The sequence below is a fragment of the Salmo salar genome, chromosome 07 (assembly GCF_965601325.2).
Source record: "Salmo salar chromosome 07, fSalSal1, whole genome shotgun sequence".
Lineage (NCBI taxonomy): Eukaryota > Metazoa > Chordata > Actinopteri > Salmoniformes > Salmonidae > Salmo > Salmo salar.
Window position 1 is genome coordinate 73,368,947 of NC_138297.1, and position 27,867 is coordinate 73,396,813.

At 40.6% G+C, this 27,867-nt stretch overlaps 2 protein-coding genes across 2 annotated transcripts; both read left to right on the top strand.

The window, feature by feature from the left end:
* The first annotated feature begins 4,099 nt into the window (after positions 1–4,099).
* LOC145879958 (globoside alpha-1,3-N-acetylgalactosaminyltransferase 1-like) lies at positions 4,100–9,489 on the top strand. The gene is made up of 3 exons (XM_082977239.1): positions 4,100–4,173; positions 7,541–7,675; positions 8,799–9,489. Exons 1-3 carry the CDS (start codon positions 4,100–4,102, stop codon positions 9,487–9,489), a joined length of 900 nt encoding a protein of 299 aa, XP_082833365.1.
* On the top strand, positions 7,542–27,794 carry LOC145879959 (uncharacterized). The gene is made up of 11 exons (XM_082977240.1): positions 7,542–7,675; positions 14,500–14,632; positions 14,999–15,060; positions 15,601–15,749; positions 15,944–16,072; positions 16,201–16,312; positions 16,393–16,459; positions 16,548–16,594; positions 20,954–21,135; positions 21,276–21,389; positions 27,513–27,794. The coding sequence occupies exons 2-11, from the start codon at positions 14,625–14,627 to the stop codon at positions 27,792–27,794; spliced, it is 1,152 nt and encodes a 383-aa protein (XP_082833366.1). The 5' UTR covers positions 7,542–7,675; positions 14,500–14,624.
* The last annotated feature ends 73 nt before the right edge of the window (positions 27,795–27,867 follow it).

Here is a 27,867-nt window from a genome sequence, read left to right on the forward strand (position 1 = left end):
AATATTTTGCCTCCAATACTGCCTGTGAATCAGCACAGCAATTTACAAAAATTCTTATCATAAACGTTGATAAAATATTAAACTGTTATTCAAAGAATTATAGATGAACATCTCCTTTATGCAACCGCTGTGACAGATTTCAAAAAGGCTTCACGGGGAAAGCACACTTTGCAATAATCTGAGTACTGCGCTCAGAAAAATACACCAGGCTATACAGATACCCGCCATTTTGGAGTCATTTAAAATCATAAATAGCATTAGAAATATTCACTTACCTTTGATCTTCATCAGAAGGCACTTCCAGGAATCCCAGGTCCACAATAAATGTTGTTTTGTTCGATAAAGTCCATAATTTATGTCCAAATAACTCCTTGTTGTTTGTGCGTTCAGTAAGCTATTCCAAATGTAGGAAGCGCACCGAAAATTTCACGACAAAAAGTTATATTTACGTTCGTTGAAACATGTCAAACGTTGTAAAACATCAATCTTTAGGGCCTTTTTAACCTGTTAGGGCTAGGGGGCAGTATTGACACGGCTGGATAAAAAAACGTACCCGATTTAATCTGGTTACTACTCCTGCCCAGTAACTAGAATATGCATATAATTATTGGCTTTGGATAGAAAACACTCCAAAGTTTCTAAAACTGTTTGAATGGTGTCTGTGAGTATAACAGAACTCAAATGGCAGGTCAAAACCTGAGAGATTCCTTCACAGGAAGTGGCCTGTCTGACCATTTATTGTCTTTCTTTGACATCTCATTCCATTACAAAGGATCTCTGCGGTAACGTGACACTTCCCACGGCTCCAATAGGCTCTCAGAGCCCGGGAAAAACCTGAATGTCGTCATTCCAGCCCCAGGCTGAAACACATTATCGCCTTTCTCAAGTGGCCGATCAAGGGACTGTGGGCTTAGGCGCGTGCACTGGCCGCCCCCGTCTTTGTGTTTTTTCCTCTGTTTGCCGAAAAGGAGATTCCCGGTCGGAATATTATCGCTTTTTTACGAGATAAATTGCATAAAAATTGATTTTAAACAGCGGTTGACATGCTTCGAAGTACGGTAATGGAATATTTAGAATTTTTTTGTCACGAAATGCGCCATGCGCACGACCCTGATTTACCATTTCGGATAGTTTCTGGAACGCACGAACAAAACGCCGCTATTCGGATATAACGATGGATTATTTTGGACCAAACCAACATTTGCTATTGAAGTAGAAGTCCTGGGAGTGCATTCTGACGAAGACAACAAAAGGTAATCAAACTTTTGTAATAGTAAATCTGATTTTGGTGAAGGCTAAACTTACCGGGTGTCTAAATAGCTAGCCCGTGATGGCTGGGCTATGTACTTAGAATATTGCAAAATGTGCTTTCACCAAAAAGCTATTTCAAAATCGGACATATCGAGTGCATAGAGGAGTTCTGTATCTATAATACTTAAAATAATTGTTATGCTTTTTGTGAACGTTTATCGTGAGTAATTTAGTAAATTGTTAGTAAATTCCCCGGAAGTTTGCGGGGGGTATGCTAGTTCTGAACGTCACATGCTAATGTAAAAAGCTGTTTTTTGATATAAATATGAACTTGATTGAACAAAACATGCATGTATTGTATAACATAATGTCCTAGGGTTGTCATCTGATGAAGATCATCAAAGGTTAGTGCTGCATTTAGCTGTCTTCTGGGTTTTTGTGACATTAAATGCTTGCTTGAAAAATGGGTGTCTGATTATTTCTGGCTGGGTACTCTGCTGACATAATCTAATGTTTTGCTTTCGTTGTAAAGCCTTTTTGAAATCGGACAGTGTGGTTAGATTAAAGAGAGTCTTGTCTTTAAAATGCTGTAAAATAGTCATATGTTTGAGAAATTGAAGTAATAGGATTTTTAAGGTATTTGAAAATCTCACACTGGCTGTTACGTAGGTGGGACGATTACGTCCCGCCTAGCCCATAGAGGTTAACTTAGAACTTCAATAATATTCCAACCGGACGATTCCAGTGTCTTGAAAAACGTTTTGGAACACAGCTACCTCCTCACGTGAATGAGCGTAATTGTGGCCTGTCATTCTCTCGGTCATCAGACTCCAGGAGGTCTTGATCGCTCTCTGTTGACTGCAAAAGCCTGAAACACGTTCTAAAGACTGTTGACATCTAGTGGAAGCCTTAGGAAGTGCAAACTGAACCCTAAGTCACTGTATACTGAATAGGCCCAGTCTTGAAAAACTACAATCCACTTCCTGGTTGGATTTTTTTTCAGGTTTTTGCCTGCCATATGAGTTCTGTTATACTCACAGACACCATTCAAACAGTATAAGAAACTTCAGAGTGTTTTCTATCCAAATCTACTAATAATATGCATATTCTAGTCTCTGAGCCAGAGTAGTAACCTGTTTAAATTGGGTACGTTTTTCATCCGGCCGTGAAAATACTGCCCCCTAGCCCAGACAGGATAACAGAGATGTACTGTACACAGTTACTAATGGTGAGCACCAATAAGGATGTGAACAAGTCACATTGTGATATTGGTTCATAGTTGCTGTTACCCTACACTATTATGAAAGAGAGCATACATGACTGTTCCTGGAGGAACAAAACCATCTCATAGGCCTTCAACGTAGCATACTTAACGGCCTGCTGATGGGCCATCAACAAGCTTCCCATTGCTTTCAAACTGGTTCAGAGGTTCAACTGGATAAAACCAACAAATTATAGTCCCACTAAGAGCAAACCAACAACCATTAGCTTTGGTTCCAACAAACCCAGACCCATCAGAAAATCCCAACCCCATGACCCAACTAGCAATTTGGATCAGTCTGTTGTTATCACAATGGCATGCATAAAAAAGGGGCATTTTCTTACAGTTTGTTTGCTATAGTGAAATCAAGGTTTGATTATTTGTTCCATAGTATTTTTTCCATTTGTTTTGGTTGTTTTCACTTTGTGAAAAAATGGTTTAACAAACTACAATACTTAATCAAAACCATATGTGTGTATCGGACGTCACACTACTTGCTTAGTGAGTACCAGTTCTTCCTGACTTGGCTCACACTTGGAGCCTGTTGGACGTACTACCAAATTCTTTAAAACAACATTGGAGGCGGCTTATGTTAGAGAAATGAACATTCAATTCTCTGGCAGTAGCTCTGGTGGAGTCAGCATGCCAATTGCACACTCCCTCAAAACATGAGACATCTGTAGCATTGTGTTGTGTGACAAAACTACACATTTTAGAGTGGCCTTTTATTGTCCCCAGCAGAAGGTGCACCTGTGTAATGATCTTTAATCAGCTTCTTGATATGACACACCTGTCAGGTGGATGGATATCTTGGCAAATGAGAAATGCTCACCAACAGGGATGTAAACACATTTGTGCACAACATTTGAGAGAAATAACATTTCTGAGATGTTTTATTTCAGCTCATGAAACATGGGACCAACACTTTACATGCTGCGTTTACTCACTGAGTGTACAAAACATTAAGGACACTGTCTTTCCATGACATAAACTGACAGGTGAATCCAGGTGAAAGCTATGATCCCTTACTGATGTCACTTACTACATCCACTTCAATCAGTGTAGATGAAAGGGAGGAGACAGGTTAAAGAAGGATTTATGACTCGAGAGAATTGAGACATGGATTGCATATGTGTGCCATTCAAAGGGTGAATGGAAAAAACAAAAGATTTAAGTGTCTTTGAACGGGGTTTGGTAGTAGGTGAGAGGCTCACCGGTTTGTGTCAAGAATTGCAACGTTGCTGGGTTTTTCATGCTCAACAGTTTCCAATGTGTATTAAGGTTAAACCATCATGTATTGGTTCTCTCATTGTGTCTGTGAGTAGGCTATCCATGAACTATCCATTAACAATTATGTTTGTTGAAATAAAGTTATGCCGACAGAAAATTCCCAGTTGTCCTAATGGGAAATCAGCATGCAGTTGTCTGGACTTCATAAAATCGATATGACATTGATATCAGTTTGAAAAAAATGCAACTGACATCGATATAGAGTTTCCATATCGGTGCCCATCACTAAGAGCTACACAGATACTGTATGTGTATTATGTATACTGTACAGCCATAGCTGTCATTAATCATTGTACTATGTCTTTCTACTCATACAGCCTGAGTAAGCCCATATTCAGGAGCAGAGTACAGAACATCGTCTCTCCAGAAAGGTGTGTATCAGTATTTTACTGTCCCATCATTCACCATTTGGCTGGCAACCCAAACTCCATGCTCCTGGCCAAACTCTACGCCCCGCCCATGGGCGTTAGTTTCTTCACCGCAATGAATCTGGCTCTGAGTACATCAGCAACAATTTCTAGAACAAAACAATTAGTGGAATTTAAATGTAGTTTTTTTTATCCACATGGATGAAAATCTCTTGCACATTTAACTGCCAACCCAGACCCAACCCCTTCCCCTCCCCGAACACAAGGACACAGACAAACAGTTAAATATTCCACCAGACCAGCCATCAAACCGCAGACTCCAATCTCAAGCAGACAAAATCCATTTATCAACAAACAACATGCAAAAAAAAAAACTCTAGATCACCGCTATTCTACACACAGAGACACATACAAAGCTCTTCCTCACCTTGCATTTGGCAAATCTGGCCATAACACCATCCTCTTAATTTCTGTTTATAAGCAAAAACTCAAACAGGATGTACCAGCGATACGGAAGTTGTCCATAGCAAACAGTAAGTTTCAGGACTGTTTTGCACTGATTGGATTATGCATCGACAACGTCGTCCCCACAGTGACCGTACGTACATATCCTAAACAACAGTCATGGATTAAAGGCAACATCTGCAGTAAGCTAAAGGCTAGAGCTACTGCTTTCAAAGAGTGGGACACTAATCCGTAAATCTCACAAAGCCCTCAGACGAACCATCAAACAGGCAAAGCATCAATACAGGATTAAGATTGAATCGTACTACACCGGCTCTGTTGCTCGTCAGATGTGTCAGGGCTTGGAAACTATTACGGATTACAAAGGGAAACCCAGACGCAAGCTGCACCAGTGACGCGAGCCTAACAACCAAGCTAAATGCCTTCTATGCTCGCTTCGAGGCAAGCAACACTGAACCATGAATGAGAGCACCAGCTGTTACGGACAACTGTGTGATTACACTCTCCATAGCCAATGTGAGTAAGACCTTTAAACAGGTTAACATTCACAAGGCTGCAGGACCGGGATGGATAACCACGACATGTACTCAGAGCATGCGCTGACCAGCTGGCAAGTATCTTCACTGACATTTTCAACCTCTCCATATTTATGTGTTCCCTGATGTGGAAGAGCCTGGAGGTCACTGTTAAGATCCTCTTTTTCCACAATGACTTTGACTTTGACTTTGGTTGCCATTTACTTCAAATTCCTTTTTCATGTTACACTTCGTCAATCTTGGAAAGATACATACATTTTGTGGCGACAGGTAGTGGTTAGAGCGTTGGGCCAGTAACCGAAAATGTTGCTAGATCTAATCCCTGAGCTGACAATGTAAAGTTTAGTCATTCTGCCCCTGAACAAGGCAGTTCCTAGGCTGTTCCTAGGCTGTTATTGTAAATAACAATTTGTTCTTAACTGACTTGCCCAGTTAAATAAAGGTTAAATAAAAAAATAAAAAAAATTGTCTTATGTGACATTAGATAGTGTGACAGCCATTTGCTCTGATCTGTCTATTCTGTCGAGATACATAATACAAATGTTGAGTTACGTAGAGTACCAGTTTGGACACACCTACTCATTCCAGGATTTTTCTTTATTTTTACTATTTTCTACATTGTAGAATAATAGTGAAGACATCACAACTATGAAATAACACATATGGAATCAGTTAAGAACAAATGATTATTTACAAGGACATCCTACTCCTTCTTCCCCGTCAGGGAATTGAACCCCGGTCTCCTGTCCGCACTACACAGGGTTTCTTTAGCTAAATAGCCCAGTACTGTACTGCCGACCGTCACGTTGTACAGCGCCACATTTTCCGTTCCATCCTAACAGAAACCCAGAGGTTTTTTCATTTTTCATGGAATAGAAAACACCGTAATATTAATCAAATGAATTACTAATTCAAAAGTTACCAACCCCAAGTCAGTCCTCCACAAACATTTCATCGTTTAATCGTCAAATGATTATAAATGACGTGGCACACGCCGTAGTGTAGACTTTTTGTCTTCCACCAAAACCAATACCAAACCAATCAGGTGGTTGTTTTCGAAGCTTTGGACGTCATTGAACACATGTTTACGATAAAGCGATACAAGCATCGGCACACTGCTTCAAAATAAACTGCTTAGCGATTTCGATGCAGGTGTAACGGTCGTCGTATGAAAGGGACCAAGGCGCAGTGGGTTGAGTGCTCATGTTAACTTTACAAACCTCAATCACTCTAACTTAAAGGGTCTTAACGTAACTAAATCTCACAGCCTCTGGAGAACACACCACTACCTAATTACCAACCCCCCAAATCAGTTCTCCACAAACCTCATGTTTACATCCAAGGGTGAAACCACGTGGATTAAAAAACTACACGGAAATTATACAAATGTTATTATCGCAACCACCCTTATACATTTTTTTTAAAAGCAACCTAGATTAGACTGGGTTGACTGGAACGAACTACAAAAATCTCTGAAACTGGAAACACTTATCTCCCTCACTGGCTTTAAGCACCAGCTGTCAGAGCAGCTCACAGATCACTGAACCTGTACATAGCCCATCTATAATTTAGCCCAAACAACTACCCCTTCCCCTACTGTAATTATTTATTTTATTTATTTTATTTTGCTCCTTTGCACCCAATTATTTATATTTCTACTTTGCACTTTCTTCTACTACAAATCTACCATTCCAGTGTTTTACTTGCTATATTGTATTTACTTTGCCACCATGGCCTTTTTTGCCTTTACCTCCCTTATCTCACCTCATTTTCTCACATTGTATATAGACTTATTTTCCTACTGTATTATTGACTGTATGTTTGTTTTACTCCATGTGTAACTCTGTGTTGTTGTATGTTGTCGAACTGCTTTGCTTTATCTTGGCCAGGTCGCAATTGTAAATGAGAACTTGTTCTCAACTTGCCTACCTGGTTAAATAAAGGTGAAACAAAATAAAATAAAAAAAATGGGCCTTTAATTGCAAAACTATTGAGATCATAATCAGTACAACACATTCCAGCTTGATCTGTATATCTGTAAACATTGAGATCATAATCAGTACAACACATTCCAGCTTGATCTGAATATCTGTAAACATTGAGATCATAATCAGTACAACACATTCCAGCTTGATCTGTATATCTGTAAACATTGAGATCATAATCAGTACCACACAGTCAGGCTTGATCTGTATATCTGTAAACATTGAGATCATAATCAGTACAACACAGTCAGGCTTGATCTGAATATCTGTAAACATTGAGATCATAATCAGTACCACACAGTCAGGTTTGATCTGTATATCTGTAAACATTGAGATCATAATCAGTACAACACAGTCAGGCTTGATCTTGTTCTGTTTCTTTAGTCGTACTGATGTGGTGGCAGTCACCCCATGGTTGGCACCCATCGTCTGGGAAGGAACCTTTGACCCTAACCTCGTCGACATAATCTACAAGTCCATGAACCTCACCATAGCAACAACAGTGTTTGCCGTTGGAAAGTGAGTAGCCTACAACTTTTCCCAAATATTCAAAAGGGAAGTTAAACTATCATTATTTTTACAACATTGAAACTACACTGAGTGTACAAACATTATGAACACGTGCTTTCTCCATAACAGATTGACTAGGTGATCCAGGTGAAAGCTATGATCCCTTATTGATGTCACTTGTTAAATCCACTTCAATCAGTGTAGAGGAAGGGGAGGAGACAGGTTAAAGAAGGATTGTTAAGCCTCGACACAATTGAGACATGGATTGTGTATGTGTGCCATTCCGATGGTGAATGGGCAAGACAACAAAAAACCACTCAGTGTATGAGAACATAACCAGCTAATGTCACATGGCAGGTAATACAATATCATGATGTCATGATTCACAGCTTGGCTAAGATTTGAATAACTGTACTACTTTGTTTATTTCTTGGTAGACTGTAATTTCTGGTCAGAAACAGTTGAGTATGTCCTATACAGTCCAATGAAAATGACCATACAGTTACAGAGGGTTTCTGGCATCAGAATCGCAGGAGCCTGATACTGCCATTGTGCACTTGAGCAAGGCACCTTAAACCCTTATGTTATGTACAGGTAACTGACAAAATAGTGGAAAACACTAGTAAATGAGGGTTACAAAGTATATTGAATGTAGGTGCTTCCACACAGGTGTGGTTTCTGAGTTAATTAAGCAATGAACATCCCATTATGCTAACGGTCATGTATAAAAAGGCTGGGCTGACCATTATTTCAGTCATTCTTTTTGCTACCGTGGCTATGCCCCCAGATCAACAATGCCCCCATTTACAGGGCACAAGTGGTCACCTAATGGTTTGATGAGCATGAAAACGATGTAAACCATATGCCAGTCACCAGATCTCAATCCAAATGACCCTGAGATAGTGTTTCCACCACCATCAACAAAACACCAAATTATCCCTCCGATAGAGTTTCAGACACTTGTAGAATCTTTGCCAAGGTGCATTAGAGCTGTTCTGGTGGCTGGTGGTGGACCAAGGTGGCTGGTGGTGGCCCAAGGTGGCTCGTGGTGGCCCAACTCTCTATTAAGTACCCTTTATGTTGATGTTTCCTATATTTTGTCAGTTACCTGTGTGTCTTTAAATTCTGACAGATACGTCCGCTTTCTCCAAGATTTCCTGGAGACAGCAGAGAAGCACTTCATGGTCGACTTCAACGTGCGCTACTATGTTTTCACTGATCGTCCCGATGATGTTCCATCAGTGAACCTGTCCCAGGGGAGACATTTGAGTGTGATCCAGGTCCCAGGTTCAAACCGCTGGCAGGAGATATCAGCCCGGAGGATGGAGATCATTCAGACAGCCATAGAACGTCAGATCAGCAGGGAGGCTGACTACATCTTCTGTCTGGACGTGGACAGCAAGTTCCACGCTCGCTGGGGGGCCGAGTCTCTGGGCAGGCTGGTTGCTGTGATTCACCCATGGTTTTACCAGGCGACCCGTGACCTCTTCACATATGAACGGCGCCCAGCCTCGACAGCCTACATCCCCATGGATGAGGGAGACTACTACTACGCCGGGGCTGTGTTCGGAGGGTCCGTGGAGGATGTGTACACACTAACAAAGGTTTGTCGGAACCAGCTTGAAGAGGACGCGAGGAATTCCATCGAGGCTGCCTGGCAGGAGGAGAGTCACCTCAACAGGTACCTGCTTTACAACAAGCCCAGCAAGCTGTTGTCTCCAGAGTACCAGTGGGATGACAAGAAGACCAAAACCAATGAGGTCAAAGTCATTCGCTTCTCTTCCATCGTTAAAAACTATGCTGAAATTCGTCCCAATGTATAGGACTAGGAATTGGATATTTGACCGGCCGAAAAAATACTTTATTGATGATGGTTAATTTCAGGTATTGCTTCACTGAGGTTTGGGTTAAGGTTAGGGAAAGGCATAAAATGTCACATTGGGTATACAGATGTCTGGCGCCATTCATTTTCTGTTGGTGAAATATATACACTGACATAAAACTACTATTTTAAATGTATTGTATATCAGTCACTGTTGTAGTTTGGGGATAATAACGTTCTTCACTTATAGGAAAATATATATTTTTTATTACCTTATTCATCCTGTATTCTGTAGATTATCTATTGTGTATGTTGATTACTGGGAAAAATCTAAAATGTTTTTTTTTTAAATACGATTATGTGTATTTTTCTTGAAATAAATATTTAACCGCTTTCAGAATGTTTGTGTTATTTCACTACTTGTTATATTTTCTATAGCCTAACTAAAAACAACATCTCCCCTGTTACAACGATATGCGGTGTATGAGTAACAAACCAGTGGTTTAGTGGAGAAATAGGGAATGTTAAATGGATTCCATCTATAGATTTGTACATCAGACAAGACACAGTGGTGGACTGAATTTCCATTAAGAAAAACTTCAGCATAATGTCAAAGTGGACCTGGCATTCCTGTCCAGAAACAACCCCTAACCACAATACATATACTGTAAACTGTAAGAAAACACAGAAAAATACCCTTTTAAAAAGGTAATATGGAGGATTCACTTCCTTGTGTAAAAACATCCTGCCAATGTCAAGGCAAAAGGGAAAATCCTTCAATTCAAGTCATACCATCTAATCAATGTTATGTGAGGGATAATCAACCAGGGGCTATGGGTTCAATGGAAAATAATGAACGACGTGGAAGGTGCCTTCCGTGACCCGCTTGAGGATTAGATTTGACAATGTAAAAACACAATACAACCACAGATGTATAAAATCCATTTAAAATGATTGAAGATGACAAGTTAAAATTGAAAATACATAAAAACCAAATATATACACAAAATTATAATATGAAAACAAATAGTTTCATTAATACTACATTCAACAAAAAATATCAACTCAACATGCAACAATTTAAAAGATTTTACTGAGTTAGTTCTTATAAGGAAACCAGTCAACTGAAATAAATTCATTAGGCCCTTATCTATGGATTCAACATGACTGGAAATACAGATATGCATCTGTTGGTCAAAGATAACTTTAAAAAAGGTATGGGTGTGGATCAGACAACTAGTCCGTATCTGGTGTAACCATCATTTGCCTCACACATCTCCTTCACCTAGAGTTGATCAGGCTGTTGATTGTGGCAGGTGGAATGCTGTTTTTTGGGGGGGTTTGTTTTTTTCACCTTTATTTAACCAGGTAGGCCAGTTGAGAACAAGTTCTCATTTACAACTGTAACCTGGCCAAGTTAAAGCAAAGCAGTGTGACAAAAACAACAACACAGTTACACATGGGATAAACAAAAGTACTGTCAATAACAAAATAGAAAAATCTATATACAGTGTGTGCAAATGGAGTAAGGAGGTAAAGCAATAAATGGGCCATAGTAAGTAAACTTGTAGTACAATAGCTGTGTGTTTGTGCGCATAGTGCAGTTTAGTGCAGATGTATTGGAGGAGCTGTTTAATCTCACTCAATCCTACAGAGTTCTCCTGTCCTCTGAGGACTTCCGTGTAGCTGCGTTGGTCCTTGTGGAGCGGACAGGGGCCAGGTCTGGGCCAGGGGGGCTTCCTCTCTGGTCTGGTAGAGGTGGTGGTCTGCTGCAGGGTAGTAGGCTGGGCCCGGTCCAGTCTGGCTAAGCTGATGGAGGTGATGATACTCTGGTGGTGGGTGGGGACTGTGGGGTGCGCTGGGTCTAGTTGGGGGTCTCTGGGTGATCCTCTGTCCAGTGCGTCATGGGGTGTTTGTCTACCAAGTACCACGTCCTTTAGAGACTTGGTAAATATCCCAACTGTCTGCTTCCTCAGGTGGGAGTGGTCATGCAGGTGCTCTGGGGTGATTGTTGGGTGGTGAGCAACGTGCACGTTCGGGAGTAGGCCACACCCTCTGGTGATGTCAGCGTTGACTTTCTGAATGGTACGGGGATGAAAGTCTTTGCGGGGCAGCAGAGTGGAGATGGTGATGTGGGAGTTGGGGAACCACTCAGAGGCCCTCTCTGCTACTCTGTTGACCAGGCTGCCTACTCTCTCCTTCTCCTCTCGCAGGTTGTTGGTGCCAGTGTGAATAATAATGTGGCCTGGTGTGCCAAAGTCAGGCTGGGACAGGATGTGGAGTGCAGCCTGCATTTTTGGGCACCATATTTTGGACACCTTGTGGTGGGGGAAGAGTTTCTCCTCTTGGATGAATTTCCCATTTGAGTCAAGGAGGATGGCCACCTCAGTGGGTTTTACCAGAGTAGTTGGTTTACGGTCTGGGGCTGGGCTACACAGGGCTTGTGTTTAAGGAGGGGTGTGTGGGGGTGTGTCAGGGGGGGGCAGAGAGCTTCTCTCTGTAGTAGGTGTCCCCATGTGAGCCTCCTTCTTGACTGGGGTGTGTGTAAAGGGTGGTCGGTATGTGGTGGTTGTGGGTAAAGGTAAAGGCTGCACTATCTCTCTCCTCATGGTGGCCTTTACCTCCTCAAGAGCTGTGGTAAGACTCTCTCCTCATGGTGGCCTTTACCTCCTCAAGAGCTGTGGTAAGACTCTCTCCTCATGGTGGCCTTCGCCTCCTCAAGTGCTGTGGTAAGGCTCTCTCCTCATGGTGGCCTTTACCTCCTCAAGCGCTGTGGTAAGGCTCTCTCCTCATGGTGGCCTTTACCTCCTCAAGAGCTGTGGTAAGGCTCTCTCCTCATGGTGGCCTTTACCTCCTCAAGAGCTGTGGTAAGGCTCTCTCCTCATGGTGGCCTTTACCTCCTCAAGAGCTGTGGTAAGACTCTCTCCTCATGGTGGCCTTTACCTCCTCAAGCGCTGTGGTAAGGCTCTCTTCTCATGGTGGCCTTTACCTCCTCAAGAGCTGTGGTAAGGCTCTCTCCTCATGGTGGCCTTTACCTCCTCAAGCGCTGTGGTAAGGCTCTCTCCTCATGGTGGCCTTTACCTCCTCAAGAGCTGTGGTAAGGCTCTCTCCTCATGGTGGCCTTTACCTCCTCAAGAGCTGTGGTAAGGCTCTCTCCTCATGGTGGCCTTTACCTCCTCAAGAGCTGTGGTAAGGCTCTCTCCTCATGGTGGCCTTTACCTCCTCAAGAGCTGTGGTAAGACTCTCTCCTCATGGTGGCCTTTACCTCCTCAAGAGCTGTGGTAAGGCTCTCTCCTCATGGTGGCCTTTACCTCCTCAATAGCTGTGGTAAGGCTCTCTCCTCATGGTGGCCTTTACCTCCTCAAGCGCTGTGGTAAGGCTCTCTCCTCATGGTGGCCTTTACCTCCTCAAGAGCTGTGGTAAGGCTCTCTCCTCATGGTGGCCTTTACCTCCTCAAGCGCTGTGGTAAGGCTCTCTCCTCATGGTGGCCTTCGCCTCCTCAAGTGCTGTGGTAAGGCTCTCTCCTCATGGTGGCCTTTACCTCCTCAAGCGCTGTGGTAAGGCTCTCTCTCAGCTCCTGGACAGAGTTCTTCAGCTGGGTCCTGCACTGGTTGATCTGGTCCTGTAGAAGCTCTGTGTCTAAGCTGGAGGTGGTGTAGCTGGGGGGCTGATCCTTTAGCTCTCTCTCTCCATCTCTCTGTATCTCTGTCTCTCTCTCCTCCCTCTCTGTCTCTCTGTCTCTCTCTCTGTCTCTCTCTCCTCCCTCTCTCTCTCTCTGTCTCTCTGTCTCTCTGTCTCTCTCTGTCTCTCTCTGTCACTCTCTCACTCTCTCACTCTCTCTCTCCCTCCATCTGTACATGTGATTATGCAGCACATGAGCTATTTGTTTTTAAAGTGGGGTGGGAGTGTGGGGAGGTTTTAATGAAATGAAATGAGAATGTATCAGTAAAGAAAGTCTCCCTCTCTCTCCCTCTCTTTATTTCTCTCTCTCCCTCTCTTTCTCTCTCTCCCTCTTCTCTCTCTCACTCACGCAATGTTTTACTTAAAAACTGCACTGTTGGTTAGGGCCTGTAAGTAAGCGTTTCACTGTAAGGTGTACTACAACTGTTGTATTCGGCGCAGGTGACAAATACGATTTGATTTGATTTGACTTTCACTCTCTCTCTCCTCTTGTCCCTTTACATCAGGGTGGGTTTAATAGTAATTTTGGCTTAAGGGCCACATGGGGATTTTGAAAGAGAGAGACCGTTTTTGGACTGATTTGTTTGTCAAAATCAATTTGCAGGTCCATCATTATTTGTCAAACGATCCATCTGGTTTTAGACATTCAAGTGTAGCCCGAAGTCCTTTTTCAATCCTAAATAATAATTTGTTGAGATGCAAAGATGTTTTTTTTTTGCAACCAAGTTTCTTTGTACATTAACATGCACTATAATATGTAAGTGTGATACAGCGAGAGAGCGAGTGTGTGACCTTACTTAAGGTTAGTGCGTGTCTGAGGGGTTTGCTCTGTGTCTTCTGTCAGAACAGGAGATGTGTTGTTAGAACTAGCAGGATGTTGATGTGATTCTAGTCTGTCAGAACAGGAGATGTGTTGTTAGAACTAGCAGGATGTTGATGTGATTCTAGTCTGTCAGAACAGGAGATGTGTTGTTAGAACTAGCAGGATGTTGATGTGATTCTAGTCTGTCAGAACAGGAGATGTGTTGTTAGAACTAGCAGGATGTTGATGTGATTCTAGTCTGTCAGAACAGGAGATGTGTTGTTAGAACTAGCAGGATGTTGATGTGATTCTAGTCTGTCAGAACAGGAGATGTGTTGTTAGAACTAGCAGGATGTTGATGTGATTCTAGTCTGACTGATAATGAGAGTGGGCAGGGCTGAGGCTTTTAGGACACAACCACTAGTGTAGAGAGGACGATATGGGCTGGTTGCTGTTCTGCAGTACCATATCATTTCCTCATCTCTTCTCCTCACGTCATCTGAATTCACTTCTCCTCCTCCTCAACAGTGACTAATCCAAGCCAGAAGCAGGTAGAAAAGAGCAGATGCTCTGAGCTATCCTACCAGGACCAAGCTACTACTACTGTCACAGTGTTACTGGCTAGCTCAGGTACTCTCAACATTCTCTGATCTATGTACAGGTAATGTACTATGTTACAGATGGAGCTGCTCTCTTATGTCATGTTAACTTATGTCACTTAAAAGTTGTGTTATGTTTTGTCATGTTATGCAATGTCATTTTAAATTAAGTTATGTTAAATGCATAATGTACGATTCTAGCGCAATGACTGGAAGTCTACAGGTACATTTGCAATGCTACCGTACCTGGAGACTTCCAGTCATTGTACTAATGCTAGATAGCATTTGCTCGTGAAACAACCACTACCTTCCTTCATAATGCACACAGAGACGTTAAAATGGTATTCATGATCCCTTTAACACTATTAAAGGTTATTAAATGTAAAGCTATGTTGTTATGTAATATAATATCATTGTTTCCTCTGTAGATCGGTTGGTAGGATGTCTCTGCTGCTTTGTTGGGCAGTGATGGCTCTGCACCTCGCAACAGGCAAATATAAAAGTTGAAACTTGAAATGAAACAGTGTGTGTGTAAATAGTTTAATTCAATGATAAAGAACACCCTCTGTGTTCTGTAAAACCATGTAACCTTTATTTAACTAGGCAGGTCAGGTAACTCTTTATCCACAATATAGCAGGTGGTGTAAAGCCATAACACATACGTTTTTCCAGTATCAGACTTTGATTGATAATGTCAAAGGCCACACTGAAGTCTAACAAAACAGCTCCCACAATCTTTTTATCATGATTTTCACTCAGCCAATCATCAACCATTTTTGTAAGCGTCGTACATGTTCAATGTCCACCTCTATAAGCATGCTGAAAGTCTGTTGTCAATTTGTTAACTGTAAAATTGCATTGTATCTGGTCAAACACAACTCTAAATGCTATAAAGTATTTGAGGTGCTACTTGGTCTAGCTTAGTTTGCACTTTTGGGATTATTCCATTAATTGCTTCAATGTACCAGGTAAACTAAGTCAACCACAGCTCTTGAACAGTACATACTGTAGGTGTGTGTTGTTGTTCCAGGGGTGGATGCTGCCTCGGGGGTGGTGAACACTACAGAGGAGGAGGTGGAAGGGGTGGACTCCCAGTCACCATGCCCAGCCGGGTGGCATCAGAATGAGCATCGCTGCTTCTCCTTCTACCCCGTCTGGGCCACCTGGGCCACTGCAGAGGTAATACTTGTAATAGAGAGAGACAATTACTAATTACTACTACTATTTCACAACCATTGATACTTCAAGACTAGCAAGCACACATTTACTTCAGGAAATGTCAATTTCTAGCCTGCATTGATCTTTGCTCCCTGAGGTACTGCCTGGGCTTTAGTTCAGCGGGCTAACACAGTGTTTTCTGGCTGTCCCTCTAGTCGTACTGCTCCCAGCACAGAGGGAACCTGGTGTCGGTTCACAGCCCTGGTCAACAGATGTTTGTCCAGGATCTGGTCAGGAGACACACATACCAGCCGGTCTGGATAGGAGGCTACGACGCAGCTCTGGTAAACTGGGTCAATAATTCATCAGTCAGTCAGTCTGTCAATCAATCTGTCAAATGTCTACAGGTTTAAAAACAAAAAGAAGTGGTTTCAATCAATTAATCAACCAATCAATGTTTTTCTGTGATAAGGAGGGGATGTGGCTGTGGAGTGACGGCTCAGCTGTTGACGATGTTTACTGGGAGGAGGATGAGCCCAGTAACTCTGGACAGGGGGAGAACTGTATGGAGCTACACACTGGAGGTACACACACACACACACACACACACACTCGGAGCACATTGAAATAACTGAAGTGTGATTTGTTGTTGCCTTGACAACAGGTGGGCAGGGTTGGAATGACGTGTCCTGTGGAGAGCTGAGGTTCTATGTGTGTTCTATGGAGACAAGGTAGCAGGATAACACTGTCTTGTATCTGGACATGTTCTTACAGAGACCATATTAACACTAAATTACATTCATGTATTTTTTCTTTTAGATCTAGTTTAGCAGCATTGCCAAGTCAGAAGGAAGCAGACGAGAGAGGTAGGATTGTCTTGGCCCATTGCCTAGGCTAGACAAAACGTTTATTTTGTTACAGGTACAGTTCCTTGTTGAATGGCACTCTGACATGTAGAAGATGACAGCTGTCTGATGATTAATGACGCTTGCGAATGCTATGCCATTTCAAACTTTAAAACATGTTGATCTGGCTAGAATTGTTTTTAAATTATGACACTTTTTGTCCTCCTATAAAATCTCTTCCTCTTTAATGGGATATCTTCAACATTATAAAGCTCCCTTTATTTAAATCTCCCACTTTAAATCTGACTTCCAACATTCTGTTCACTCTAAACAATGTGCCTTTGACACGAATCAGCTATTTTGACCCCTTACCCAGTAGCTTCGACAAAAACGTAGAGCATATTATTAGTCTACTCTGCTATTCAAATCTAAAATTAGAACAGAAATAACTTTTACCAGTCAAACTATACAGCTGTTTTGGTAACTGCATCAACTAGTTTAATGTAGCTAACTTCCTACTGTTGAATTAACTGCTATAGAACTAGTTTAATGTAGCTAACTTCCCACTGTTGAATTAACTGCATCAACTAGTTTAATGTAGCTAACTTCCCACTGTTGAATTAACTGCTATAGAACTAGTTTAATGTAGCTAACTTCCTACTGTTGAATTAACTGCTATAGAACTAGTTTAATGTAGCTAACTTCCCACTGTTGAATTAACTGCTATAGAACTAGTTTAATGTAGCTAACTTCCCACTGTTGAATTAACTGCTATAGAACTAGTTTAATGTAGCTAACTTCCTACTGTTGAATTAACTGCTATATAACTAGTTTAATGTAGCTAACTTCCCACTGTTGAATTAACTGCTATAGAACTAGTTTAATGTAGCTAACTTCCCACTGTTGAATTAACTGCTATAGAACTAGTTTAATGTAGCTAACTTCCTACTGTTGAATTAACTGCTATAGAACTAGTTTAATGTAGCTAACTTCCCACTGTTGAATTAACTGCTATAGAACTAGTTTAATGTAGCTAACTTCCCACTGTTGAATTAACTGCTATAGAACTAGTTTAATGTAGCTAACTTCCCACTGTTGAATTAACTGCTATAGAACTAGTTTAATGTAGCTAACTTCCCACTGTTGAATTAACTGCTATAGAACTAGTTTAATGTAGCTAACTTCCCACTGTTGAATTAACTGCTATAGAACTAGTTTAATGTAGCTAACTTCCCACTGTTGAATTAACTGCATCAACTAGTTTAATGTAGCTAACTTCCCACTGTTGAATTAACTGCATCAACTAGTTTAATGTAGCTAACTTCCTACTGTTGAATTAACTGCTATAGAACTAGTTTAATGTAGCTAACTTCCCACTGTTGAATTAACTGCTATAGAACTAGTTTAATGTAGCTAACTTCCCACTGTTGAATTAACTGCTATAGAACTAGTTTAATGTAGCTAACTTCCTACTGTTGAATTAACTGCTATATAACTAGTTTAATGTAGCTAACTTCCTACTGTTGAATTAACTGCTATAGAACTAGTTTAATGTAGCTAACATCCCACTGTTGAATTAACTGCTATAGAACTAGTTTAATGTAGCTAACTTCCCACTGTTGAATTAACTGCTATAGAACTAGTTTAATGTAGCTAACTTCCCACTGTTGAATTAACTGCTATAGAACTAGTTTAATGTAGCTAACTTCCCACTGTTGAATTAACTGCTATAGAACTAGTTTAATGTAGCTAACTTCCCACTGTTGAATTAACTGCTATAGAACTAGTTTAATGTAGCTAACTTCCCACTGTTGAATTAACTGCTATAGAACTAGTTTAATGTAACTAACTTCCCACTGTTGAATTAACTGCTATAGAACTAGTTTAATGTAGCTAACTTCCTACTGTTGAATTAACTGCTATAGAACTAGTTTAATGTAGCTAACTTCCCACTGTTGAATTAACTGCTATAGAACTAGTTTAATGTAGCTAACTTCCCACTGTTGAATTAACTGCTATATAACTAGTTTAATGTAGCTAACTTCCCACTGTTGAATTAACTGCTATAGAACTAGTTTAATGTAGCTAACTTCCCACTGATGAATTAACTGCTATAGAACTAGTTTAATGTAGCTAACTTCCTACTGTTGAATTAACTGCTATAGAACTAGTTTAATGTAGCTAACTTCCCACTGTTGAATTAACTGCTATAGAACTAGTTTAATGTAGCTAACTTCCCACTGTTGAATTAACTGCATCAACTAGTTTAATGTAGCTAACTTCCTACTGTTGAATTAACTGCTATAGAACTAGTTTAATGTAGCTAACTTCCCACTGTTGAATTAACTGCTATATAGCTAGTTTAATGTAGCTAACTTCCCACTGTTGAATTAACTGCATCAACTAGTTTAATGTAGCTAACTTCCTACTGTTGAATTAACTGCTATAGAACTAGTTTAATGTAGCTAACTTCCCACTGTTGAATTAACTGCTATAGAACTAGTTTAATGTAGCTAACTTCCCACTGTTGAATTAACTGCTATAGAACTAGTTTAATGTAGCTAACTTCCTACTGTTGAATTAACTGCTATAGAACTAGTTTAATGTAGCTAACTTCCCACTGTTGAACTAACTGCTATAGAACTAGTTTAATGTAGCTAACTTCCTACTGTTGAATTAACTGCTCTAGAACTAGTTTAATGTAGCTAACTTCCTACTGTTGAATTAACTGCTATAGAACTAGTTTAATGTAGCTAACTTCCCACTGTTGAATTAACTGCTATAGAACTAGTTTAATGTAGCTAACTTCCCACTGTTGAATTAACTGCTATAGAACTAGTTTAATGTAGCTAACTTCCCACTGTTGAATTAACTGCTATAGAACTAGTTTAATGTAGCTAACTTCCCACTGTTGAATTAACTGCTATAGAACTAGTTTAATGTAGCTAACTTCCCACTGTTGAATTAACTGCTATAGAACTAGTTTAATGTAGCTAACTTCCCACTGTTGAATTAACTGCTATAGAACTAGTTTAATGTAGCTAACTTCCCACTGTTGAATTAACTGCTATAGAACTAGTTTAATGTAGCTAACTTCCCACTGTTGAATTAACTGCTATAGAACTAGTTTAATGTAGCTAACTTCCTACTGTTGAATTAACTGCTATAGAACTAGTTTAATGTAGCTAACTTCCCACTGTTGAATTAACTGCTATAGAACTAGTTTAATGTAGCTAACTTCCCACTGTTGAATTAACTGCTATAGAACTAGTTTAATGTAGCTAACTTCCCACTGTTGAATTAACTGCTATAGAACTAGTTTAATGTAGCTAACATCCCACTGTTGAATTAACTGCTATAGAACTAGTTTAATGTAGCTAACTTCCTACTGTTGAATTAACTGCTATAGAACTAGTTTAATGTAGCTAACTTCCCACTGTTGAATTAACTGCTATAGAACTAGTTTAATGTAGCTAACTTCCCACTGTTGAATTAACTGCTATAGAACTAGTTTAATGTAGCTAACTTCCCACTGTTGAATCAACTGCTATAGAACTAGTTTAATGTAGCTAACTTCCTACTGTTGAATTAACTGCTATAGAACTAGTTTAATGTAGCTAACATCCCACTGTTGAATTAACTGCATCAACTAGTTTAATGTAGCTAACATCCCACTGTTGAATTAACTGCTATAGAACTAGTTTAATGTAGCTAACTTCCCACTGTTGAATTAACTGCTATAGAACTAGTTTAATGTAGCTAACATCCCACTGTTGAATTAACTGCTATAGAACTAGTTTAATGTAGCTAACTTCCCACTGTTGAATTAACTGCTATAGAACTAGTTTAATGTAGCTAACTTCCCACTGTTGAATTAACTGCTATAGAACTAGTTTAATGTAGCTAACTTCCCACTGTTGAATTAACTGCTATAGAACTAGTTTAATGTAGCTAACTTCCCACTGTTGAATTAACTGCTATAGAACTAGTTTAATGTAGCTAACTTCCCACTGTTGAATTAACTGCTATAGAACTAGTTTAATGTAGCTAACATCCCACTGTTGAATTAACTGCTATAGAACTAGTTTAATGTAGCTAACTTCCCACTGATGAATTAACTGCTATAGAACTAGCAATGTGAAACATGTATTTCTAGATGAAACACTGATTAAGTTTGGTGAATAAGTGACTGTATGATTGTATGTGTTGTAATAGTCAATTAAAAAATGTGCTTAGAGTTTTGAAACAACTGTCTTTTTGATTAACGGTTTTGAGTTTTGTACAAAGCATTGCTAAAATTTACCACATACTTGTGAAAACTGCACCAAAGCAATACAAACACAAATATATATCTTTCTCTCTCCTCCCTCCCTCCCCCAGAGCTGGTTGAAGAGGTGAGTATTTATGACGTCCTGTGGGAGACCAGTAAGAGAGTAGCAGATGAGACCCTCTACTCAGCCTTCCTCAGAGGGATGTATTCCAGACGTCTGCCTGCCCGCTGCTATGCTGACTTCTGCCACCAGGAGATGCTATACCTGGACAGAGTCATCACCATGCTGCAGGTGAAAAGAAAATACATTAAATAAAACAAATACCGTAACGTTTTACTTACTATGACTGTGATACGTGGTTGTCATCCCTAGCTATCTTAAGATAAGTTGCTCTGTGTGTGTAAATGTGTGTATGCGTGTGTGTGAGCCAGGTGCTGATCAGAACAGTCCAGGGTCCTCCAGACATCATGCAGTTTCTCCAGAGAACACATCAACGCTACCAGGAGTCTCTGAAGGAGGCCCAGAACCAAACTCCACCACACCTGGTAAGAAGCTGTTATAACAATCACCCTTAATATACCATTTAAGATAATATATCTTAATATACAATTTAAGATAATATTTCTTAATATACAATTTAAGATAATATATCTTAATATACAGTATATTACGCAGTAGCTAAAGCTTAATAATAGCCACACCATACCAAACCTTCACAAACGTTTCTTAACTTTATTAGGGTAATATCTCAAGTAAATCAAGTCATTGTTTATAGGGAAAATACAAGCAGAAGAGTGAATGTAAACCTGGGAAAAAATGCACTTCCCTCCACTGTGCCCAATAAAATACCATACAACCCTCCCCAAAGCAAAAAAACATTGACAACCCTGCCCTATTTTGGACCCCCCCTCCCAACCTGTAAATGTAGATCTGTCCCGTAGACTATAGAAAAGTAGGTAGTCTTTGAATTTGTAGTCTCACTCAACCCTCACACTTTCACCACTGCATTTCAAATACAAATTCTGTAGCTAAGTCTCCCTCTTTTTCTCAGAGAAAATGGCTTGATTCTACTGTTCAAAAGACATGACCCATAACACCGGTGGTACGGTTTTTTCTTTTTATCATGATTTGGCAGGCCGCATTTTACATTCATAAAGCATATCGCGGGCCGTTCTAAAACTAGGCTACTTGTGGACTGTTAACCATTTGTTTAGGCTACACCTTGATCAGTCATGTTACCTCATTAGCTAGCAATAGTTAACTACCTAGGGGTGTGTTCAGCAGGATCAAGAATAAACATCCCTCTCTGACTGTTGAAAAAGGAATAATGGTGGTAATATTCATAGAATTTCTATCTGCAACGTTCCAGAACGTTTTTCAACTGATAAATTTACCAGTAGCCTATATTGTTGTCTTAGGTCTCTCTTTATGTAGTGTCGTGTTGTCTGTCTTGTTGTGGTGTGTGTGTGTGTGCATATATATACACATATATACAGTTGAAGTCGGAAGTTTACATACACTTAGGTTTCTTGTTAACAAACTATAGTTTTTGCAAGACGGTTAGGACATCTACTTTGGGCATGACACAAGTCATTTTTCCAACAATTGTTTACAGACAGATTATTTCACTTATAACTCACTGTATCACAATTCCAGTGGGTCAGAAGTTTACATAAACTAAGTTGACTATGACTTTAAACAGCTTGGAAAATTCCAGAAAATGATGTCATGGCTTTAGAAGCTTCTGATAGGCTAATTGACATCATTTGAGTCAATTGGAGGTGTACCTGTGGATGTATTTAAAGGCCTACCTTCAAACTTAGTGCCTCTTTGCTTGACATCATGGGAAAATCAAGAGAAATCAGTCAAGACCTCAGAAACAAATTGTAGACCTCCACAAGTCTGGTTCATCCTTGGGAGCAATTTCCAAACGCCTGAAGGTACGCATCCGTCATACTGCTCAGGAAGGAGATGCGTTCTGTCTCCTAGAGATGAATTTAATTTGGTGCGAGAAGTGCAAATCAATTCCAGAACAACAGCAAAGGACCTAGTGAAGATGCTGGAGAAAACAGGTAGAAAAGTATCTATGTCCATAGTAAAACGAGTCCTATATCGACATAACCTGAAAGGCCGCTCAGCAAGAAAGAAGCCCCTGCTCCAAAACCGCCATAAAAAAATGCCAGACTATGGTTTGCAACTCCACATGGGGACAAAGATTGTACTTTTTGGAGAAATGTCCTCTTGTCTGATGAAACAAAAATAGAACTGTTTGGCCATAATGACCATCGTTATGTTTGGAGGAAAAAGGGGGAGGCTTGCAAGCCGAAGAACACCATACCAACCGTGAAACACGGGAATGGCAGCATGATGTTGTGGGGGTGCTTTGCTGCAGGAGAGACTGGTGCACTTCACAAAATAGATGGCATCATGAGGGAGGAAAATTATGTGGATATATTGAAGCAACATCTCAAGACATCAGTCAGGAAGTTAAACCTTGGTCGCAAATGGGTCTTCCAAATGGACAATGACCCAAGCATACTTGCAAAGTTGTGGCAAAATGACTTAAGGTTAAAAAAGTCAAGGTATTGGAGTGGCCATCACAAATCCCTGACCTCAATCCCATAGAAAATGTGTGGGCAGAACTGAAAAAGTGTGTGCGAGCGAGGAGGCCTACAAACCTGACTCAGTTACACCAGCTCTGTCAGGAGTAAAGGGCCAAAATTCACCCAACTTATTGTGGGAAGTTTGTAGAAGGCTACACGAAACATTTGACCCAAGTTAAACATTTTGAAGGCAATGCTACCAAATACTAATTGAGTTTATGTAAACTTCTGACCCACTGGGAATGTGATGAAAGAAATAAAAGCTGAAATATATAAATCTCTCTACTATTATTCTGACATTTCACATTCTTAAAATAAAGTTGTGATCCTAACTGACCTAAAACAGGGAATTTGTACTGGGATTAAATGTCAGGAATTGTGAAAACTGAGTTTAAATGTATTTGGCTAAGGTGTATGTAAACTTCTGACTTCAACTGCATGTACATGAAGGCAGGGTAAAGTGACAAGGCATCAGGATAGATGTCAAGCAAAGAGGCACTGAGTTTGTAGGCCTTGAAATACATCCACAAGTACATCTCCAATTGACTCAAATGATGTAAATTAGCCTATCAGTCCACAGTTATCTTCTGGGTGACTCTCAAAAAACTTGGCTTGACCACAAACCCAAGGGCTCTTTTAAATGTAACCAGTGCAACCATTGCAGAAATATTGCACAGAAAAAGTGTTTTGTTGACACAGCTTCCAAAATGGAGTATTACGCCAAGCATTTCATTAACTGCAAAACCACTCATGTCATCTATAGATTGGAATGTCCACAGTGCAAGGTGTTCTAAATTGGATGGACAAAGAGACGCCTTCAAGACTGCTTAGCGGAACACAAGTATGCCATACGGGTAGGCAATAAAGACTACCCCATGGCAAGGCACTACAAGTCCTTACACCATGGCAACCCTGCCTCCCTACAAGCTATGGGTATTGATCATGTTCCGGCCTCTATTAGAAAAGGGGACCGTCTAAAACAGTTAAACTAAAGGGAAAGTTTTTGGATTTATAAACTACAGGCCACTAAGTACCCTGGTTTAAATGAAGATATGGATTTCTCACCCTTCCTGTAGGGTCGTGATAGGTCCATTTGCTGTCATCTAGTGGACATTTTGCTCAATTGCCCTCAGCTATGTTTAGACTGTTGTTGTTCATGTTTGGCTGTGGTCTAGTGTACTATGGAATACATTGCTTTCTTATTCTTCACACTTCTCCCAGTCATATTTAAGGTTAGAACTACCTTTCTAAGTGTTCTGATACTTCTAGCTTGGAGTTGTATTTTTATGATAACATAGCTACAGTATTTCACTTTTTAATGTGTATAGTATTGCTTACTAGGTGTGTCCAATCAATTTTGTAACCACTCCCTCTTCAAATTAGGGCTAATAGGAAAAGCTGTTCAAAAGAGGACATTGTATTATTTCTTTGTACTCCCTGACGAAGGCCATGCAGGCGAAACACGTCGGATTTTTTAAACTTTTTCTATTGAACATGCCATACAAATAAAGGTATTTTAATTAATTATATGAAGAGTGCCTTGGTCCTCCTTTCTTTTTGATGACCAATTCACCCCTTTTGCCAAAGAGCACCTTCTGTCTACCAAAATGTACTATTGTGTACCTTAGTAGCGCTTCCCTTCCTCATCTTTCTACTAGCCTATCAGAAGCTTCCAAAGCCATGACATCATTTTCTGGAATTTTCCCAACTGTTTAAAGGCACAGTCAACTTAGTGTATGTAAACTTCTGACCCACTGGAATTGTGATACAGTGAGATATAAGTGAAAAATATCTGGCTGTTAACAATTGTTGGAAAAATTACTTGTGTCATGTACAAAGTAGATGTCCTAACCGACTTGACAAAACTATAGTTTGTTGACAAGAAATTTGTGGAGTGGTTGAAAAACAAGTTTTAATGACTCCAACCTAAGTGTATGTAAACTTCTGACTTCTACTTCAAATACCTTACTAATATCTATCCTGATGCATAGTCACTTTACCCTGCCTTCATGTACATACTGTATCAACATCAAATGCCTTATAACTATGAACATTGATCTGGTACTGGTACTTCCTGTATATAGCTCCACATTGATCTGGTACTGGTACTCCCTGTATATAGCTCCACATTGATCTGGTACTGGTACTTCCTGTATATAGCTCCACATTGATCTGGTACTGGTACTTCCTGTATATAGCTCCACATTGATCTGGTACTGGTGTTCCCTGTATATAGCTCCACATTGATCTGGTACTGGTACTCCCTGTATATAGCTCCACATTGATCTGGTACTGGTACTCCCTGTATATAGCTCCACATTGATCTGGTACTGGTACTTCCTGTATATAGCTCCACATTGATCTGGTACTGGTATTCCCTGTATATAGCTCCACATTGATCTGGTACTTCCTGTATATAGCTCCACATTGATCTGGTACTGTTGTTCCCTGTATATAGCTCCACATTGATCTGGTACTGTTGTTCCCTGTATATAGCTCCACATTGATCTGGTACTGGTACTTCCTGTATATAGCTCCACATTGATCTGGTACTGGTACTTCCTGTATATAGCTCCACATTGATCTGGTACTGGTATTCCCTGTATATAGCTCCACATTGATCTGGTACTGGTACTTCCTGTATATAGCTCCACATTGATCTGGTACTGGTACTTCCTGTATATAGCTCCACATTGATCTGGTACTGGTACTTCCTGTATATAGCTCCACATTGATCTGGTACTTCCTGTATATAGCTCCACATTGATCTGGTACTGGTATTCCCTGTATATAGCTCCACATTGATCTGGTACTGTTGTTCCCTGTATATAGCTCCACATTGATCTGGTACTGGTACTTCCTGTATATAGCTCCACATTGATCTGATACTGGTGTTCCCTGTATATAGCTCCACATTGATCTGGTACTGGTACTTCCTGTATATAGCTCCACATTGATCTGGTACTGGTATTCCCTGTATATAGCTCCACATTGATCTGGTACTGGTACTTCCTGTATATAGCTCCACATTGATCTGGTACTGGTATTCCCTGTATATAGCTCCACATTGATCTGGTACTGGTATTCCGTGATAATACCTCTACATTGATATGGTACTGGTACTACCTGTATATAGCTCCACATTGATCTGGTACTGGTACTTCCTGTATATAGCTCCACATTGATCTGGTACTGGTACTTCCTGTATATAGCTCCACATTGATCTGGTACTGGTACTTCCTGTATATAGCTCCACATTGATCTGGTACTGGTACTACCTGTATATAGCTCCACATTGATCTGGTACTGGTACTTCCTGTATATAGCTCCACATTGATCTGGTACTGGTATTCCCTGTATATAGCTCCACATTGATCTGGTACTGGTATTCCGTGATAATACCTCTACATTGATCTGGTACTCCCTGTATATAGCTCCACATTGATCTGGTACTGGTACTTCCTGTATATAGCTCCACATTGATCTGGTACTGGTATTCCCTGTATATAGCTGAATGTTGATCTGGTACTACCTGTATATAGCTCCACATTGATCTGGTACTGGTACTTCCTGTATATAGCTCCATATTGATCTACTACTGTTACTTCCTGTATATAGCTCCACATTGATCTGGTACTGGTACTTCCTGTATATAGCTCCACATTGATCTGGTACTGGTACTTCCTGTATATAGCTCCATATTGATCTACTACTGTTACTTCCTGTATATAGCTCCACATTGATCTGGTACTGGTACTTCCTGTATATAGTTCCACATTTATTTTATTCCTCCTGTTACTTTTATTTGTGTTATTATTTTTTAACTCTGCATCGTTTGGAAGGGCTCGTAAGCATTTCACAGTAAAGTCTACACCAGTTGTATTCAGCACATGTGACAAATAAATGTAATTCGATTTTCCTCATCCTCCGCCTGCCTACAGAACCGGTCCTCCATCCAGCCCTCTGCAGCTGTGTTTCAGTACCTTCACACCTTCCATAACCACATAGTAAACTCCCTGTCTCTCTTCCTCCTCCATCTCCTCCTCCTCCTCCTCCTGCCTACAGAACCTGTCCTCCATCCAGCCCTCTGCAGCCGTGCGTCAGTACCTCCAGAGCTTCCATGACATTGTGAATGAGGAGCCCATCTACTGGCTGGTGTCTCTGCTGCCCAGAGCCCTGCTCAGACCTTACCTGGCAAAGAACCTGCCCCTGGGAGAGAGGACCAGACCAGGCCCCAGGCCCTGCCTCTACCCCTGGCTAAGCCTCTTCCCCTGCCCCTGCTACCAGTGGGGGGGAGAGGACATGAAGTCAGACCAGAGGAACCAGAAAGACAAGTCAGGGGCATAATTACAGGTATCTTGAAGTTTATAGCCTATGGAGGTTTATAGTGTCTCAACTCAACTCACAAAACATTGTTGTG

What these genes read in the sequence shown, in the direction of transcription:
- LOC145879959 (XM_082977240.1), top strand. An exon ending in GGCTCTGCACCTCGCAACAG is followed by an intron (nt 15,061 to 15,600) that starts GCAAATATAAAA and finishes TTGTTGTTCCAG; the next exon opens with GGGTGGATGCTGCCTCGGGG. An exon ending in GAGTCATCACCATGCTGCAG is followed by an intron (nt 21,136 to 21,275) that starts GTGAAAAGAAAA and finishes TGTGTGAGCCAG; the next exon opens with GTGCTGATCAGAACAGTCCA.
- LOC145879958 (XM_082977239.1), top strand. Translation starts at nt 4,100, where the DNA reads ATGTCTTTCTACTCATACAGCCTGAGTAAGCCCATATTCAGGAGCAGA. An exon ending in AACATCGTCTCTCCAGAAAG is followed by an intron (nt 4,174 to 7,540) that starts GTGTGTATCAGT and finishes CTGTTTCTTTAG; the next exon opens with TCGTACTGATGTGGTGGCAG. An exon ending in ACAGTGTTTGCCGTTGGAAA is followed by an intron (nt 7,676 to 8,798) that starts GTGAGTAGCCTA and finishes AAATTCTGACAG; the next exon opens with ATACGTCCGCTTTCTCCAAG.